Raw genomic sequence first — 16,107 nt, 5'->3', positions numbered from 1 at the left:
TGAGATTTTCTCCCTCTCCCTCTGCCCCCCCCCCCCCGCGCATGTGCGCATGCGTGTGCTTGCTCAGGCGCGCGCTCTCAAGTAAATAAAACTTAAAAGAAAAATTACCATATTTAGGTAACTGGCTTACAGCACTCAAGTCCTCAGACGACTTGGAACTGAGCAAATAAATCTCTTTCCAATTAGTACTTCCAGCTATCTCTAAAAAAATTAACTTTTTATTCCTTACAATAATATTTAAAGGATGGAATCTAGGTTATGTCCAGTAAATAGATGTAATATTAACCCTAACAAAAATTAAAGCTAGGCTTCACACATTCAGCCCTATCAGGAAGACGTCTTTAAAATTTAAAAAATACCTGTTCTATTCACTAAAACATGTTAAGGTAAATGCAAAATGAACCTGTCCATTCAGACCAACCCATCTTCAGGAATGATTACTGATGCACATTATACAGAGCACTTAAATAATCAGCATTTAAACACACTATTTTTCAGAAAATCAGCAGTAATAATTAGATCAACTTTTAATAAAACTTACCCGTAATTTTTTGATAAAAGAAAGTAGTTCGCTCCTACAAAAAACACAAATTTTGTATATACATTTACTATCAGAATTAAAAAGTAAATTATACATGGTTTATTCCTAACTCTCCAGTTCTGCACGTATGAAAGAATATAATGTTCTAATATCATACTAACCTAATAAAACTTCTCTGGGGATGCCTGGGTGGCTCAGTCGTTAAGCATCTGCCTTCGGCTCAGGTCATGATCCCAGGGTCCTGGGATCGAGCCCCGCATTGGGCTCCTTGCGTAGCCAGGAGCCTGCTTCTCCCTCTCCCACTCCCCCTGCCTGTGTCCCGTTCTCTAGTTGTCTCTCTCCCTCGGTCAAATAAATAAAATCTTAAAACAAAACAAAAAAACCTCCTGTTTTAATCACGTGACTCCTTCAGTACAATGCAATCATAGGCACCGCTGATTCTGAATTCCAGAAGATATTAAACGATTAACAATCTCTTAAAATAACATATAAACAGAAGATATTTCCAAAGGCGGCCATGTCGTCAGTACACAGATCAGCACCAGAGAACTCTAACACTGTTCATCTTTATGATATACAAAGATAAAGGTCAATGTTCTTGAAACAGTACAAACAGTACAGATAATAACTCAAGAAATAAACTGATAGAAACATACCGATACATTATGCCTAATGTAGATTCCCTCTGCTTTATTAAACTGACTCTGCCATCATTTCCTCGTTTGTGCTGACTGGACACACTACAGATCTGAACAACAACTTCCCAAAGGTCTTTAGCAGTCCGTCTACTTTCTTTAGGGCCAGGAAGTTCTTTGCATGTAGCTGCTAAAAGCTGTCCAAGCTATAACATGAAAAACAGAAAATACACAAAAAATAATTTATAACAACAGAACTACAGATGTAAGTTCTATTATTAAGGCACACTTGAAGAAAAAAGGATAACTACCCAAATACACCAAAGTTATTTTATGCTGTGCCTTCCATCCAACCACTGAGGAATTTAGAGCTCACTGTCTACTGACAGACTGGAAATCTGAATGGGCAAGAGGATGCTCTGGTCCTTCCACATTATAAAGCTCATTTCTTCTACACAATTTAGGTCTAACGATGACAAAAATAAGTATAGTCTAATAAGAACAAAACTGAGACAAACCAAAGAGGTATGTGATTTATTAAGAGTGGGAAGGGGGAACACCAAGCTGGTAAATAGTATGATCCAACTTAAAAGGGGTGGGGGGCAGGGTGTGTGCGTGCGTGTGTGTGTGTGTAATGGAACGTATATACAATGTTAACTGTAGTAAAGCCCAGAGATGCAATTAAAATAGTGCTTTAACTTCACACACACTTTAATCATTTAAAAAAAAAATTTTTTTTAAAGATTTTTTTTTTAATTTTTATTTATTCATTTGAGAGAGAATGAAATAGAGAGAGCATGAGAGGGGGGAGGGTCAGAGGGAGAAGCAGGCTTCCCGCCGAGCAGGGAGACCGATGCGGGACTCGATCCTGGGACTCCAGGATCATGACCTGAGCCGAAGGCAGTCGCTTAACCAACTGAGCCACCCAGGCACCCCCCAAAAAAATTTTTTTTAATGAAAAAATGAGGGGAGAAATCTGGAAATTGAAGTTGGCAGAATAAGGGAGTAAGATTTAGAACAACCTTTGTCTAAGAAAAATGGCAGCCACTGACTGGGGCTATTGCAGATGTGAGGAGGCAGAAGGAAGGACAGATTACTGAAAGTGAATGATCTGAATAAAGGAAGTCTTAAGGACCAAAAATGCAAGAAGAACCCATAAAGAGTGGAAGGGCTAAAAGCAAAAGGCAGAGAAAAGACAGGACCAAATTGTAGAGGAAAAAACAGGCTGAAGTCAAATTCAGCATTTCTTTCCCTCTGTAATTTCAAAACAAAAGAGGGCCCCTCTATCCTTTGTTCTTATTAAATCTTATACATCATTGCTCTTTTAGAGAGTGAAATGGCAAGGATAATTTCAAGTCCATCAGGAAACCCCAGATCCCTTACTGGACCTAGAAAATATTCATAATGGGGTCCCCGCTGCTTACAGTAGTTTAAGAAGGTGGCCATATTGGGGGGCGCCTCGGTGGCTCAGTTGGTTGAGCGACTGCCTTCGGCTCAGGTCATGATCCTGGAGTCCTAGGATCAAGTCCTGCATTGGGCTCCCTGCTCAGCGGGGAGTCTGCTTCTCCCTCTGACCCTCCCCCCACCATGCTCTCTCTCTCATTCTCTCTCAAATAAAATCTTAAAAAAAAAAAAAGGCAGCCAAATTTTGACAAAGATGAAAACTGATACTTTCCCCAATTTTTTAATTTTTTTTTTTTTAAGGATGTTATTTATTTATTTGACAGAGACAGATACAGCCAGAGAGGGAACACAAGCAGGGGGAGTGGGAGAGGGAGAAGCAGGCTTCCCGCTGAGCAGGGAGCCCGATGCGGTGCTCGATCCCAGGACCCTGGGATCATGACCCGAGCCGAAGGCAGACACCTAATGACTGAGCCACCCAGGCGCCCCTCCCCAATTTTTTAATAATAAATTTCAAAAATAGAAAATTTGAATAGTTCAATACCTATTTGACTTATTGTGAATATTCTGCCACATTTACTTTACATATCTACATGTACTGCTTGTCAACTAGTGAACTGCAGACACCACACCTCAGCCCTAAATACTTCAATACGTATCTTCTAAGGACAAGAACATTTTCCTACTACGTAACCATAATTCGTAACCACTACCCCGTGATCACACCTAAGACAATTTAGAACATTGGTGCTTCCTAAGGTAGTAAAAATGATGTAAAAACCCTAGCTCTGGCTAGGGGTGGCCTAGGGTAGCTCTGTTGGTTAAGCATCCAACTCGATTTCTGCTCAGGTAATGATCTCAGGGTCATGCGGTGGAGCCCTGCATGATGGAGCCCTGCATCGGGCTCGGTGCTGGGCATGGACCCCATTTAGGATTATCTCTCTCTTTCCACCTCCACCACTGCTCGCACTAACAAAAAACCAACCCTAGCTGTGCTGTATGAATGGAAATCTAGAGTCCACAGCCTAGGAGTACATTTCACCTTGCATGCCTACTGAACACAAGTCAGCTCCGACAACTAGGCCCACCATACATGCAACTATCGACTGCAGTGCAATACAGGGCCTCCTGCAGCTCCCTGTCTCAATTCATTTTCTGTTGTCAAGAATCACATGCTTAATTGAAGCTTACTACATTAATTTACTTGAAAGTAAAAATTTTCAGAAGTCTTAGGCCCCAGGGGCACCTAGCTGGCTCAGTTAGAAGAACATGTGACTCTTGATCTTGGGGTGGGGAGTTCAAACCCCACACAGCATACCAAGATTACTTAAATAAATAAATAAATAAATAAATAAATAAATAAATAAATAAATAAATAAAAGTCTTAGGCCCCAAGTCAACTGAATTCCACATTCTTAAACATCTTTTTTTTTTTTAAAGATTTTATTTATTTATTTGAGAGAGAGAGAATGAGAGACAGAGAGCATGAGAGGGAGGAGGGTCAGAGGGAGAAGCAGACTCCCTGCCGAGCAGGGAGCCCGATGCGGGACTCGATCCCGGGACTCCAGGACCATGACCTGAGCCGAAGGCAGTCGCCTAACCAACTGAGCCACCCAGGCGCCCCTCTTAAACATCTTCTATGTGTGGGCACCAAGTAAAGCACTGAGAATATAAAAAGTAACTATCAAGATTACACAGTGTAAGTACAACAAAAATGTACGTCCATGGCTCAAAAGTAAGAGGACCAGTAGCACCTTTCAAAGGTAACAAAAGAAAAAAGTGATTTACTCATTTGCAGAGAAAGGAATAAGGCAAAGCTTTAAAGAAACCACACCAGGGGCGCCTGGGTGGCTCAGTCAGTTAAGCGGCTGCCTTCGGCTCAGGTCATGATCCCAGGGTCCTGGGATCGAGTCCTGCATCGGGCTCCCTGCTCAGTGGGGAGTCTGCTTCTCCCTCTCCCTCTGCCTGCCACTCCCCCTGCTTATGCTGTCAAATAAATAAAATCTTTAAAAAGAAACCACACCAACAGGCAGAAGTGGGAAGGGCATCCCGGCTAAAAGACCAAATGGCACGTGCTAAAGCTCAGAGGCAGAGAAAGCATCCCGTGTACTCCGAGTGCTCTGATACCAGCAGCACAGAGCGGGCATGACAGAGGAGCAGGAGAGGGCAAACTGGGGAAGAAGCACCTGCGCCTTAAAAGGCCTTGTAGGCCACAAGAAAAACCTTGGTCTTTATCCTATGCTATTACTATTACCACCAAGCCCTCCTCCTCCTATTAGCTACAGTCTTTTTTTTTTTTAGTGTGTTACTTTTTTTGGTAAAGATTTTTTTTTAATATATTTATTTATTTTTATTTTTATTTGTTTATTTATTTATTTATTTAACAGACCGAGCGAGAGAGAGAGAGACAGCAAGAGAGGGAACACAAGCAGGAGAAGTGGGAGAGGGAGAAGCAGGCTTCCTGTGGAGCAGGGAGCCCGATCCCCAGGGCTCGATCCCAGGACCCTGGAATCATGACCTGAGCCGAAGGCAGACGCTTAATGACTGAGCCACCCAGGCGCCCCAGCTATAGTCTTTTATAACCCAAGTGTCCATAAATCCTGTGCACTTTCCAATATACTATGCTGCTTCCTTTCCTGATCCAATGGGAAGACTGTATAGTTTTGTACTATTTCAAAAGGTCACATTTTAGTTACATGCTTAAGATTTTCCCTTTCCTTTTTGTGATTACAGAATATTCAAATAAGAAGATATGAAAAATAAAAACTGATTAAAATCCCCTAATATTCCACTATCCAGAGATAATGACTTAATATCCTTCCAGACTTGGGGCACCTGGGTGGCTCAGTCGTTAAGCATCTGCCTTTGGCTCAGGTCATGATCCTAGGGTCCTGGGATCGAGTCCCACATCGGGCTCCCCGCTCAGCAGAAAGTCTGCTTCTCCCTCTCCCACTCCTCTGGCTGTGTTCCCTCTCTCCCTGTGTCTCTGTCAAATAAATAAAATCTAAAAAAAAAAATCCTTCCAGACTTCCCTACACATATGTATACATATTCCACGCCAAATTCCAAGTTTGGAAACTGCTCCAAATTATAGTATCTTCAAAACAAAGTCCTTTACTCTAGACTTCCTTCTCGAATCCCTTTTACCTTAACATAAACGAGGGAGCCACGGGCCAACTAGGGAAGGGGACACACAAACCCCAACCAGATGAGATGATGAGATGCCGCAGTGACTCTTCAGCAAGGTCACCACCTATCCTTCCTCCTTTTGGGCCCAATCAGGGAAACTGCACAAAGCAATGACATCATCCAGCCCAAGGTCAGGGAACCTGCAGCACAATACCCTGTGCCCTTCCACACTGCAGGCCCTCAAGCACGCACCCCGTCCTGCCACTGCACAACCCCACAGAATTCACTGTGGAGAGAAGCAAAGAGAAGCTACTGAACTGTCCTAAGCAACAAGCTAGGATCCTAAGTGGAAATCTCTTGGGACAAAATGGTTCTTTCATCTGAGAGTTGAGTAAAGACCAAGACTATGGGGCATAATCAGAGTAGTACTCTAGATATGAGGAACTCACATCACAAAGTTCACACCACACACACACCCAAAAAACAAAACAGATATAATCCAATGTCTAATATTCCAAAGAGAAAGAGGATTCAAATTATGACAATAAATTTTAGGAACAATTGTAGAGAAGACAAAAAGGAGGAAAAACTTTACAAAAGAAAACAGTAAATCTTCAAAGGGCTGAAATGAAATGAGCTCAGTTTTTAAAAGGACATACATGAAATTAGGAGGAAAAAACAAATAACCAAAGACAAATGTAAAAAAGTGAAAAGAGGGGCGCCTGGGTGGCTCAGTTGGTTAAGCGACTGCCTTCGGCTCAGGTCATGATCCTGGAGTCCCGGGATCGAGTCCCACGTCGGGCTCCCTGCTCAGCAGGGAGTCTGCCTCTCTCTCTGACCCTCCCCCCTCTCATGCTATCTCATTCTCTCTCTCAAATAAATAAATAAAATCTTTAAAAAAAAAAAAAAAGTGAGAAGAGTCTTACAAGAGTTCCCAGATAACCACTGATTTAAGATACTATGTACTAAAGATGAGAGCAGATAAAGAACAAAAAGCATACAAACAATAAGGAGGAAATCTGAAAAACCAAATGTACCAGAAAAATGTTAAATCACTAAATGTTATTTTAACGATAAGACCAGAAAGGGAGAAAAGTCCACTGCTTATTTAGGGTATACATAACATTTGCACAAAACAGACACAGTCTTAGGGAAAACTCCAGTCTCTATTTCTGTCTTCTCCACCCAGAAACATTTCCAGTTGCACAGGACAGATATAATTAAGAAACGAGAATAAACATCTCAGCACCAATTCACTGAAGGAATTCTTTCATTGGGGTCTAATTCCACATACACAAACAAGAATCAGGCCCAAATCTAGAGGAGGAAATAGGCTCTAAAGAAGGTAAGGTGCTCAGATGGAAATCAGCTAGAAGTGTACCCCTCCCAGCTCCACCAGTTCATACAACAAGAAAAGCTAACTAAACCTCTCATTAGCTTAGGGTTATACCAACATGTTGTCTGTTAACTAATTTCTGCTTGCATTCTCATGAACGCAAAACTATACTTTTAATCACAAACCAACAAACATTTGTCCAATCTTCCACTGTATTTTAGAAATTGGACAAGTTCCCTAAGTAGTACAGATCTAAAGAAACAGGGACGCCTGGGTGGCTCAATCGGTTAAGTGCCTGCCTTCAGCTCAGGTCATGATCCCAGGGGTCTGGGATCAAGCCCTGCATCTGGCTCCTTGCTCAGCAGAGAATCTGCTTCTCCCTTTCTCTCTCCCTCTGCCTCTCCCCCACTGTTCGTGCTCTCTCTCAAATAAACCTTAAAAAAAAAAAAAAAAAAAGATCTAAAGAAACAGGTACAATGATCCCAACCTAATAATCCCTTTATTTAAACACAAGTTACCTTTACATATGGATTATTCTGAAGCAGAAACGCGGGAACTTGCAGTGTAAGGTATTCATTTTCCCTCCAGTTTAGCATAAAAGCAACACACTCCTCAGCAATCACTTGACGAAGAGGAATATCTAAAAAGCCAAAGAAGAAAACAGTTGGAATTAGCATCATAACATTAAAATGAGAACAAAGCAAACATGTACTAAGAGTTCAGTTGAACAAATTAAAAACAATTACAGATGAAAAAATAGAGAAATTCCAACATTTTACATTTTTCTCTAGAAAGTTAAGGTTTCCCAACAGACTGCATGGTCCCCAGTACTAATCAACAAAATCATCTACTATGAATACTTTACATGGCCAACACCCTACTGAGGAAGTCCACAGTACCTGTCCTCTAGAAATCTGTAATTCAAACAAGCAAAGAATAAACACACAAGACAAGTACAATGGTACCATATAAACTTTTAGCACATTTAGAGCACAAAAATAGCTAAAACATATAATAAAATTGTAACAAATCTGAGTAAATGTACCATTTTAAATAGTTCTGCTGATTAAGACATAATACTCCTCAGAAACAAGTCCTTAACTTTCAAAAAATATTTACTGTGCCAAAAACAATTTTAAATAAAAATTGAGGAGAAAAAAAATCACCCAATATTGTTTTGGACAAAAAAAAAAAAAAGGCACTGTTTTGCACATAACTTCCTTTGAAATGTTAAATATACTTTAATATTAAATATGTTGCAAATTTTCACAGCTCAACGTATATAATATTCAGGTTTTAATGTACTTCAGCAAAAAGAAAAATCCCAAAGAATGCTGAATAACAATGTTAACTTAAAATAGGGAGAGCTATTAAACTTTTTGAGTACTTATATTTTAGTCTTTCTAAAAGACTGCCTATGGCTATTAGTTTATATCTCACCTTACCCAAAAAAGGATTTGACAGGACAGAGAGTTATAGGAACACAGCAAAATATACATTCTTTGCATCATCGTCAAGAAAGAACAAAGACAGAAGGGAAATTAGTATCCTCAATGCATGCATGTCATTGAGTTCTTTACATTTTGCCAAAGGCAGATCACACAGCATTTGGCTCCAATGCTTCCTTTATTCACCCAGGACTCCCCAAACAGTAACAGAGCAATGGTTCTTAAACATAAATTAGAATCTAGGGAGAATTCTGATACAGCCTGAAAAGCAGTGATTTGGAGATTAAACTTCCCTTTAAGCATCTGCAATGCAATTAAGCATTATTTCTAAATGTAGAAGTCCTATGCTGTAACAGGCACCCAGAGTAGGCCTAGAATTCAATTTTGTTGAAATCCTAGGAACATAACAAAGACACATCTCAAGAGAAAGTAAGCTGTTGATAAAAAGGTATTAAAAGTTGGGAAATTTCGGGGCATCTGAGTGGCTTGGTGGGTTGAGCATCCACCTTTTGATTTCAGCTCTAGTCACGGTCTCAGGGTCATGGGATCAAGCCCCACGTTGGGCTCTGTGCTCAGTGGGGAGTCCACCTGAGATTCTCTCCCTCTCCCTCTGCACCCCCCCCAACTTGTGCATGTGCATGCATGCACACATTCTAAATCTTTGGAAAAAAATTAATAAAAGTTGGGGTATTTCTCCCAAAAGACATCACTGGTGTTAGAATAATTAATCTGGGGCGCCTGGGTGGCTCAGTTGTTAAGCATCTGCCTTCGGCTCAGGTCATGATCCCAGGATCCTGGGATCGAGTCCCACATCGGGCTCCCTGCTCGGCGGGAAGCCTGCTTCTCCCTCTCCCACTCCCCCTGCTTGTGTTCCTGCTCTCGCTATCTCTCTGTCAAATAAATAAAATCTTTAAAAAAAAAAAAAAAAGAATAATCAATCTGTAGCCTTTATTTATAAATGGAAGGTTGGATCTTTGTCAATTAAGATCACTTCCTATTCCTGATAGTAGAGCCAGGCCAATCCACCTAACACCCTCTTCTACAGAGGGCATGCAACTAATTTGATCAAAATTGACCCAATACCATCAGGAAACAATTTTTTTTTCCTTAAAAAAAGAGGGAGGAGGGGCACCTGGGTGGCAGTCAGTCAGGTATTTGACTCCTGATTTCGGCTCAGCTGGTGGGATTGAGCCCGTGTTGGGCTCTGCATTGGGCGTGGAGCCTGCTTTTCTCTTTCTCCCTCTCCTCGCCCTACCCACTCTCCCATGCTTTCTCAAATGAACCTTAAAAAAAAAAAAAAAAGGGTGCCTGGGTGGCTCAGTTGGTTAAGCGACTGCCTTCAGCTCAGGTCATGATCCCAGAGTCCCGGGATCGAGTCCCACATCGGGCTCCCTGCTCAGCGGGGAGTCTGCTTCTCCCTCTAACCCTACCCCCTCTTGCGTGCTCTCTCTCACTCTCTCTCTCAAATAAATAAATAAAATCTTTAAAAAAAAAAGAGGGAGGAGTATGTGGCAGATGACCCCTTTTCACACACCTCCCCCCATCATGACCCATGGAAAGACCACTGTACCCACCCTGACTCTCCTGCCAGAGAATCAGAGCCAGGTGTCTGCTGAACTCAGGGACCTTAGTCTGTAACTGAGGCGCAAAGACAAGGCACTGCACTGTGCTTATTCCTCCTAACAATAAATGACATCCTTGCCTTTCCATTTTAAACACTACTTGTAACACAAACTATGGGACAAGCAGCTGAACATCCAACAAGGTAAGAATTTACATAAATTAGGTGCAGTGCTAGGGAGTCTTGGACCAAAAACAGGAGGAAAAAAAAAAAAAAAAGTGATGTAAATTCCAGACTAAAGGTCAAAAAGGTAGTACAAACAGACCTGTGCTTATTTAAAGGCATTTCCATCTATTTCAAAGAGTAAGAGCAGAGGCTTAACCAGGATTGATGGATTCAAATCCCTGTTCTGTCTCTTACTAGGTGACTTTGGCCAAATTCCTTAACCTCTCTGTACCTGTTTCCTGATTTACGAACAGGGATAATTAAAATAGCAGCTACTTCACAGAGCTGCCATGAGGACCAAGTGAATTCTGTACCTAAAGCTCTTCCAACAACATCTGACATGCAGCTAACACTCAACAAATGCTGGAATTTTAAAAATTCCTCTTTTCATTTTAGAGAAATCATGTACGAAAAATCAAACTTCCACCTTTAAAAAGAAAACAGAGGGCGCCTGGGTGGCTCAGATGGTTGGGCGTCTGCCTTCGGCTCAGGTCATGATCCCGGGGTCCCGGGATCGAGTCCCGCATCGGGCTCCCTGCTCTGCGGGGAGCCTGCTTCTCCCTCTGCCTCTCTCTCTCTGTCTGTCATGAATAAATAAATAAAATCTTTAAAAAAAAAAAAAGAAAGAAAACAGACACAGTAGCATGTGTCCGTGGACAGTGCCAGTATATTACTGGATCAATTTTTACGACATTAAAGGGCACTGACGCATTAAAGCTCAAAGGTATTCTATCAGCAGAGTGCTAAAAAGTTGTACTATCTGCTAGAAATCAGAATGTAATGACAATTAAATTAATCCAAAAGACTCCAGAGGGCCAGAAGCCATTTCTGTTTTGGTACATTACTAGCACCTTCCTTTAAACTTCAATTTTACAGCTTTAAGTATGTACAGTAGGACTTACTGTTCTAAAATTACTAGAACATGTAAAATTAAGAAACTTCTTTAAGCAACATTTACATACAACAGAGATCATTTATATAATTTTTATACATAATTATATAATTTATATAATTTTCATAACATATTTATTATTTTTTAAAGATTTTATTTATTTATTTGACAGAGAGATAGCGAGAGAGGGAACACAAGCAAGGGGAGTAGGAGAGGGAGAGGCAGGCTTCCTGGCAAGCAGGGAGCCCGATGCGGGGCTTGATCCCAGAACCCTGGGATCATAACCTGAGCCGAAGGCAGACGCTTTAATGACTGAGCCACCCAGGCGCCCCTTCATAACACATTTATACTTACAAATAGACACAGAATGTCTGTTCCTAAAGTGACAAGTGAGTTCCTGACCCACTGGCAATCATTTTGATGAGTTCTATGATGGTAATAAGGAACTAAACATTCAACCTATACTTACAAGGACATTTTAATTCTTCGTTAACAGAGTATCTTAAAATTGCAATACAGTTTTGTAGTGTGTTGAACAGTGTTCCCTCAAAATTCATTTCCACTCGAGACCTGAGTTGCCTCACATGGAAACAGGGTCTTCACAGATATACTTAGTTAAGATGACATCATACAATTAGGACACACGCTACAACCAATGACTGGTGCCTTTATAAGAGGACACACACACACACACGTAACAAAGGAGGGAGAGACAGGAGTGTGAAGCTACAGGCTAAAGAATGCCAAAGATTGCTGGCAGCCATCTGAAGCTAGAAAAAGCCAAGGAAAGATTCTTCCCCAGAGCCTTCAGGGGGGGCACGGCCCCACAGACACCTTGATTTCAGATATCTAGTCTCCAAAAATGTGAGAGAATAAATTTCTGCTGTTTTAAATCATCTAGCTTGTGGTACTTTGTTACGGTAATCCTAGGAAATGAATAGTTTCCTACATTATCTTCAATGTTCTCAAGAGAACTCCACATCTGAATTGTTTCAGGAGAGCAGTAACTTTTTTAAGATGGCAAAAAAATAAGAAAATGTTTTTTTAAGATTCTTCCCTACGATTACTTGAGTACTGCACTTCTGAAATTTGGCTTTGTGAACATCTTACCAGGAAGCCTCATTTCCAGATATCCCCGCACCCTACTAATAAGATCAGAAGGAGGCCTTTCTCCTGATTGCCCCGTTCCAGCTTCATGGGTATGAATATCCAAAAGCAGCATCTCATTCAGCATGACCTGACGAAGTTTCGGTGAGAACTCTGTTACCAACTCCAAACAAGCAGCAAATAGCTGTTTGGCATGGGAAAAGTCCTACAGAAAGAAATAACAGATCACTGGGTCACTTTTCCTCTGGAATCAAAAAACGTGCATCCTTAGGAGTACAGAGCAAAGAGAAGAATTTAAATGGTTAACAATGGTTGTCTTGGAGAGTGAGGCTAGATTACCTTTTTCTTTATCATCTGTGTCACTGATTTATTCTGATACTCAATCCTCTCGTAATTTAAAAAAATCCAATAAACAGTATAAAAACATGCTATATTACTAAACAAGTTTTACACAAACTATAAAAACAAAAAAGCTTTTACATAGCTTATACACATACACATATATTTTATATATATAAGCTAATATAACATACACACAAATTATACATGTCACATACATATATGTATATAGAGGATGCATACGGATTCTATGACAAGTACCCTATTATACCTAGGCTATTCAGAATTGGCTCTTACACTCTTCAACAAGGTTTCATATTCTAAAATCTTGGCACACAACCTTACTAGTTCACATAATTGGCTAATAAATCAAATAAATTCACTATAATCCAATCCTTTTCTTACATATGCTTTTAATTTTTTCAAAGAGTAGTCTTCATTCATTCTTTCTTTCTCTCCTCCCATGTGCCTCCTTGACTCCTACAATCTGGCTCCTACCCCCATCACAAAGAAATAGTTCTTACTAAACAAAGATCTTCTAATTGTGCAACCTACTGAACACTTTTTAGTTATCTCACAGGACTTAAGGGCCGCATCCTGGTGCTGCCCACTCCCTTGTTGTTGACAGTCTCTCTCTTCCTTGGCTATTATGACTCCACCTCTGTTTGGTCCCCGTACCCCGTACCCATCATGCCACTGTTTCTTGGACCCAATGTTGCATCCCCTAGATTCTGTATATTCACCCTGGGTGATCCCTGAGGCCTCCCAAATCTGTATCTCTAGCCCAGACCATTCCCCAAGCTTCAGGCTATTTCCAACTGCAGGCCCAAATTAACCATTGTAAAAATGAATAATCGATCCTTCAAAAATGTTTGTCTGCATATTCACTTGCTGGCATCCAAAGCGGAAAGCTGAGCATTGCTCTCCATTCTTCTCTCCCTCCTGCCTTCCACAGCACATCAGTAAGCAATCAATTCTAGATTTTACCTCCTAAATGTTTCCCCTCTGTTTTCTATCCTTTCTAATACGTGTGCCACTTACTAGCTGCATGACCTTAGACGATTTAATACATTTGGCTCTGATTTCTCACCTATAAAACTGACTGCACTGTGTGTGTGAAAAGAGTAAGTGAAAGAATAAATATATATGAAACCTGCAGAAAAGTCTCCATTCCCAATAAATGTTAGTTAATTTAGGGGTGGAAAAAGAAAAGCTGCCAATGACATGCCCCCATTATAAACTTTTTTATCTATAGCTGTATGGTCCAAGATGGTAGCCACCAGCTATATGTGGCTACTGAGCATGTGAATTGTGACCAGTCCAAATTGGGAGGTGTTTTAAGTGTAAAATACTAGATTTTGAGTGAAAACCTAGCACACGCATTAAAAAAAAAAAAAAAAAAAAAATCTCAGTAATTTTTATATTGCTTATTTGTTGAAACAATAGTTTAGATATATTGGGTTAAAATGTATTAAAATCACTTATGTACTTTTGGTGTTTCTAAAAATGTGCTACTAGAAAATCATAAATTACATATGTGGTTTGCATGTTATTTCCATTGGAAGTGTTGAGCATGCATCACAATTACCTAGCGAGCTTATTAAAACAGACTGCTGGGGCTGTTTCTGATTCCCCAGTTTCTGACTCCGTAGGTCTAGGCTGGGACCCAACATTTTGCATTTCTAACAAGTTCCCAAATGTGGCCAATGCTGCTGGAGTCGCAATCACACTTTGAGGACCTCTGGTTTACAGCACTATCTACAAAAGGTTCTTTGCTCACTAAAAACAGTTTTACATAAAAATTTATATCAGAAAGTATTTAAGCTTAGAAATTTTTTTTTTTGGAAGAGTTTAAGGAGATGCTAAAGTATAGTGTAAATATGAACTTTTTGAATAATGAATTACCCTATTTTTTGTTTTAAAACATACATGCATTTAGAGATAAATCTAACAAAATACATGCAAGATGTGTATGCTGAGAACTACAGAACTTGTTGAGATAAAGACATACATAAATGGAGACCTAAGTAAATGAAGACATACACTAAGTTCATGGATTAAAAGACATAATATTACCATCAATTTCAACTGTCCCCAAATTGATTTATAGATTCATTGCAATCTGAATCAAAATCCCAGCAAGATTTTCTTTCTTTCTCCCCCCCCTTTTTTTTTTTTTTTAAGTAAACACTGAAAAGCTGATTCTAAAATTTATATTAAAAAGCAAAGGGGAGGGGTGCCTGCTGGCTCGGCCTTCAGCTCAGGTCATGATCCAGGGTCCTGGGCTCAAGCCCCACATCGGGCTCCCTGCTCAGAGGGAAGCCTGCCTCTCCCTCTCCCACTCCCCCCTGCTTGTGATCCTGCTCTCACTACCTCTCTGTCAAATAAATAAAATCTTTTATTTTTTTTTTTATTATTTTTTTTTTTAAAGATTTTATTTATTTATTTGAGACAGAGAGAATGAGAGAGACATAGAGCACATGAGAGGGGGGAGGGTCAGGGGGAGAAGCAGGCTCCCTGCCGAGCAGGGAGCCCGATGCGGGACTCGATCCCGGGACTCCAGGATCATGACCTGAGCCGAAGGCAGTCGCTTAACCAACTGAGCCACCCAGGCGCCCTATTTAGTATTTTTAAAAGATTTTATTTTGGGGCGCCTGGGTGGCTCAGTTGGTTAAGCGACTGCCTTCGGCTCAGGTCATGATCCTGGAGTCCCGGGATCGAGTCCCGCATCAGGCTCCCTGCTCATCAGGGAGTCTGCCTCTCTCTGACCCTCCCCCATCTCATGCTCTCTATCTCATTCTCTCTCTCAAATAAATAAATTAATAATAATAATAATAATAATATGAATTATCAAAAAAAAAAGAAAATATGGGAAATTCTGATTCCTGGGTTTTATGATAAAATTAATAAAGCATTTTTGTTTCTTTGTTTTTTTAGGTCAGACCCTGAATATAAATCATGTTCTTAACCAGTAGTTGATGTACACTTTTACTCACCTTAACAGTACTGCAGTGTAAACCTTTGGCCATAAGAATGTAAACCAAATCTCTTGTTAAACTGTCTTTAATTCCCAGGATAACCCCACTATACACAGAAGGTACTTCCCACTAGAAGAAATAAAAAATATATAAACACACACACATACACAGAAAGCCAAATCTAGGGAAGAATCTTTCAATAATCTTCAATCACATTTAAAGAAGTCCTGGAAAGGTCGCTTTTGTAGAGAAAGGAAAATGACAGCCATAATGAAATGTTAATAAAAATGAACATATTCACTACAAGCCAGTAATAAATTAAATGGATTGGAACTTTCTAAAGAATAATCTATAGAAAAAAAGGGAAAAAAGCCCGAGGAGTATATGTATTAATTTATGGGATCCTCAACAAAATACGATGAAGTAGGTACCATCATCCTCATTTTACAGGTAAGAAAAGCGAACACACAAATGTCAAATAACTTGCCCAAGACTGATTACATAACTAGTAAGTA

At 40.2% G+C, this 16,107-nt stretch overlaps 1 protein-coding gene across 2 annotated transcripts in view; it reads right to left on the bottom strand.

Moving 5' to 3' along the window:
• INTS8 (integrator complex subunit 8) overlaps positions 1-16,107 on the bottom strand; it is a 54,912-nt gene that overhangs the window by 13,240 nt on the left and 25,565 nt on the right. For both annotated transcript variants that reach the window (XM_081816262.1, XM_081816263.1), the window contains exons 14-18: positions 15,611-15,721; positions 12,279-12,480; positions 7,561-7,682; positions 1,198-1,382; positions 542-575 (exon numbers count right to left, since the gene is read on the bottom strand). In XM_081816262.1, coding sequence (XP_081672388.1) covers positions 542-575; positions 1,198-1,382; positions 7,561-7,682; positions 12,279-12,480; positions 15,611-15,721 — 654 coding nt within the window. The remainder of the gene's footprint in view (positions 1-541; positions 576-1,197; positions 1,383-7,560; positions 7,683-12,278; positions 12,481-15,610; positions 15,722-16,107) is intronic.

This window comes from Leptonychotes weddellii, chromosome 4, assembly GCF_054177405.1.
Source record: "Leptonychotes weddellii isolate Sample4059 chromosome 4, ASM5417740v2, whole genome shotgun sequence".
In the NCBI taxonomy this organism is placed as follows: Eukaryota; Metazoa; Chordata; class Mammalia; order Carnivora; family Phocidae; genus Leptonychotes; species Leptonychotes weddellii.
The sequence above is the reverse complement of the archived record's forward strand: the minus strand, read 5'-3'. Positions and strand labels throughout refer to the sequence as shown.